General features: G+C 48.3%; 1 protein-coding gene across 3 annotated transcripts in view; it reads right to left on the bottom strand.

The window, feature by feature from the left end:
- SCLY (selenocysteine lyase) overlaps positions 1-4,021 on the bottom strand; it is a 40,515-nt gene that overhangs the window by 27,430 nt on the left and 9,064 nt on the right. For all 3 annotated transcript variants that reach the window (XM_017537805.2, XM_037741770.1, XM_017537806.2), the window contains exons 3-4: positions 3,260-3,360; positions 1,314-1,494 (exon numbers count right to left, since the gene is read on the bottom strand). In XM_017537805.2, the coding sequence (XP_017393294.1) occupies positions 1,314-1,494; positions 3,260-3,360 (282 nt within the window). The remainder of the gene's footprint in view (positions 1-1,313; positions 1,495-3,259; positions 3,361-4,021) is intronic.

Genomic DNA, 4,021 nt, shown 5'->3' with positions numbered 1-4,021 from the left:
TGCTGGGATTACAGGCTTGAGCCACTTCGCTGGGCAGCATCTAAATCTTTCATGTGAATATGTTCACATATGGGCAAGCATTCAAGTAAGACCCCAAAGAGAATGTTACGTTATAAAATTTTTCTTTTTTTCCCCCCCCCAAGATGGAGTCTTGCTCTGTCTTCAGGGCTGGAGTGCAGTGGCATGATCTTGGATCACTGCAACCTCCGCCTCCAGAGTTCAAGCAATTCTCCTGCCTCAGCCTCCTCAGTAGCTAAGACTATAGGCACGTGCCACCAAGCCCAGCTGATTTTTGTATTTTTAGTAGAGACAGGGTTTCACCATGTTGGCCAGGCTGGTCTCACTCCTGAGCTCAAGTGATCCGCCCACGTTGGCCTCCCAAAGTGCTAGGATTACAGGCATGGGCCACTGTGCCTGGCCCAAAAATTTTTTTCAAAAAAGGCTTCGTAGTCAAACCAAGCAGTTTGGCCACAGTCCCTTAATCTTTAAGACAAAAATATTTTCTTTTTATTCATCTTCAGGTTTCCAGACAGATTACACAAGAAAGCTCAGGCTGAGAGGAAACTGTTTCAAGGACAGTGTGGGTTAAGTGGCTGCCCTGCTTTTACATGCTAATGGTCTACACCTGGTAAACATGTCGCTCCCTTTTGAGACTTCCTATGACAGGAAAACTGAAAAGTGGCTCTATCTGTGCTGTGTGACAGGCACAGGGCCACCACTGCTGCAGCAAGCCTCCTCCTCCCCGAGGCCCCTGCTGCACCGGGGCGTCACCTCACTCCGCTTTTCCACGCACAGCGAGGGGCTCACCCCATGGGCGCTAAGATCAGGTGCGGCAGCTCACTTATTCTAGGCTTCACACCTGAAGTTTAGGTCTGTCTGATCCTTTCCTTCATGGAGAGTGGGAGCTGAGATTTTACGATGAAAACCAAATAAAGACAAGCATCATTTGTCAATTTGCAGGTGTACTATTTAAAGGTTAAATATTTATTACATACAAGTTTCAAATATCACTCAGTTATACAAACGGCTAGTTCTACATATTGATTCTCAATGTTCTTCCTAAGGGAGAGTTTGGCCACATTTGCCAACTCCCCTGTGGCAGCTGGCCTCTGCAGTGAGGGGCAGCTAGGGAGCCCAGGGCAACTATTCACCAAGGTGCCAGGGCCTGGCTCCCCATCAGAACCAGACTCACAGTGAGTGGCACACTGAAGCGACATCTCCGCAGCAGATCCCAGGCTCTGCCCGCTGCTCACTCCCCACCTGGCAGCTGGAGCTCAGCAGGCTGGTCCCAGGCCCACCCGACACTCACTCACCTGCCGCTTGTTCTTCTGCCAGGTGCTCCAGGGGTAGTCGGATGGAGTCGTGTTCCACAGAGGAAGTGATCAAATGAGGCTTGGCCCCCTCTACTGGGCTGTGGTGCACACCCGTGTCTCCCTTTGAGGTCTGGTTTACGTGGAAATGTTTCACCACAGATTGGATTACTAAATTATTTGACTGCAGAGATACAGCAAAAAAAGCATTTACAGAAACTGTCTTGAGGTAAGGGTTGGAATAACAATTTCTGTCACCTAATTTCTTTTGTGGCTAACATCAAAAAAGCTTCAAAGAAATCCAACTTCCTGAACTGTACCTTTTGAAAGATTTGGGGTTTTCCAACATTTAAAAACTTGAGATTCATTTCCAGTCAATCATGTCTGTTTCATTGTTAAGCAATATTATTGATTTTTTTTTTTTTTGAGACTGAGTTTCGCTCTTGTTACCCAGGCTGGAGTGCAATGGCACGATCTCGGCTTACCGCAACCTCCGCCTCCAGGGTTCAGGCAATTCTCCTGCCTCAGCCTCCTGAGTAGCTGGGACTACAGGCACGCGCCATCATGCCCAGCTAATTTTTTGTAGTTTTAGTAGAGACGGGGTTTCACCATGTTGACCAGGATGGTCTTGATCTCTTGATCTCGTGATCCACCCGCTTCGGCCTCCCAAAGTGCTGGGATTACAGGCTTGAGCCACCGCGCCCGGCCTTGTTATTGGTTTTTAATAATTTATATAAATGTGTTGGTATAAGTGCAGTTTTGTTACATGCATAGAATATTATGAATCTGAGGCCGGGCGCAGGGGCTCACACCTGTAATCCCAGCACTCTGGGAGGCTAAGGCGGGTGGACCATGAGGTCAGGAGTTGGAGACCAGCCTGGCCAACATGGTGAAACCTCATCTGTACTAAAAATACAAAAATTAGCTGGGCATGGTGGCGTGTGCCTGTAGTCCCAGTTACTCGGGAGGCTGAGGCAGAGAACCGCTTGAACCCAGGAGGCGGAGGTTGTGGGGAGGCAGAGGTTGTGGGGAGGCAGAGGTTGTGGGGAGCCGAAATGGCGCCACTGCACTCCAGCCGGGGCAACAGAGCAAGACTCTGTCTCAAAAACAAACAAAAAAGCACATTATGAATTTTTAAATTTTATAAACTGCCATAAAGAGTATTTTGTGCAGCCACCCACTATGGGTGGGAGTGTAAACTGGCACAACCTCTACCGGGGGCCACTTGGCACATCCACCAAGTGAGGCCTGTGACCCAGCAATTCTAGTTCTTGGACTTTTTCCCAAAGCTGCGCCCACAGTGAAGCAAAATGGTGTGTCTAATGGGTATTTATTAATACTAAGTGCAGCACTGTTTGTTACAGCAAAACCTTGAAAAGCCCTTAAACATCTATCAATTAGGGATGAAAAGGAATGATTCCAGGGCAAAAATGATGGGGAAACCTTCTTATGGAAATAACAAATTACATATTACATTACAAAAATCCTATCAGCTACCTGAAGGATACATAAGAATTATCTCACGCTAACATGCAGTACAGCAAGACCACACACTACTCTTTTCTTTCTGAGACAGGGTCTCACTCTCTTGCCCAGGATGGAGTGCGGCAGTGTGATCACAGCTCACTGCAGCCTTGCATTCCTGGGCTCAAATGATCCTCCCACCTCAGCTTCCCTAGTGGCTGGGACTACAGGTGTCACCACCACACCCAGCTCATTTTTTTTTTCTTTGTAGAGATGAGGTCTCCCTATGTTGCCGAGGCAGGTCTCAAACTCCTGGGCTCAACCAACCCTCTTACCTTGGCCTCCCAAAGTACTGGGATTACAGGCATGAGCCACCATACCTGGCCTACTCTTTCTTTAAATGAAAATGTAGCAGAAGGGAAGCACTTTCTGTGTTTTATTACAACTCACAGCTGAAAGAACGTAAGCGTGTTTAGGAGCTTCACCTCAGTGCCCCCGGAAGTGAAGATGATGTCTTGAGGTTTCCCACCAATCATCTTCGCAAGGCTATCCCGAGCTGCTTTTATAGTATCTTTGGCCTTTCTTCCTTGAAGGACCGAAAAGAAAATTCATTAGCATTGCTTCACCAAGCCCAATCAACACACCTGAAAGGACAGCCTCATACGAAGGAGTGAGAGGTCTGCGTGGGCTGTTCGAACACAAAACCTGCCCCCTTAATGTGAGCACAGCAAAATGCCACAACCTAGACGCAACCCAGCAAAGGGGCGGCTGTGACAGAGCAGTGAACCAGTGACCAACTCTGTGAGACCCACAAACAAGTACAGGAGGCTGGCTAAGACCCCCATGTCCCCCAAGATGCGGCTTCCTTCTTACCGGATGCTAGAGGGAGGGAAGCTGTGGCCATCTGCCTTGCTTCCCAGTCATCACGACAGAGAATGAAAGGATGGAATGAGTTGCAAACAATAAAAATCAGCAGAAGCAGAACTCACGAATCCTCAAAGCAAAGTCCAACGCCATATCTCATTCCGCATGTTGCCCAAGGCACACCTATATCTCAGGGGCACACCTGCTTTCACACAGGGCCATGCATCTGGCCATCACCCAGTTTCACTGGCTACAAGGAAAACACAGGGGCCAAGCTTGATGGGGCAAAGAAAGACAGACCCTGGCATGGGAATTCCAAAAGTTTCAGTGGCCATTATTGGTGTACATGCCAGGGGTCCTCAAACTTTTCTGACCATTCAGTC

This window comes from Cebus imitator, unplaced genomic scaffold (assembly GCF_001604975.1).
Source record: "Cebus imitator isolate Cc_AM_T3 unplaced genomic scaffold, Cebus_imitator-1.0 Scaffold106, whole genome shotgun sequence".
In the NCBI taxonomy this organism is placed as follows: Eukaryota; Metazoa; Chordata; class Mammalia; order Primates; family Cebidae; genus Cebus; species Cebus imitator.
Note: the sequence above shows the minus strand (reverse complement) of the source record. Positions and strands in the feature narration are given on the sequence as shown.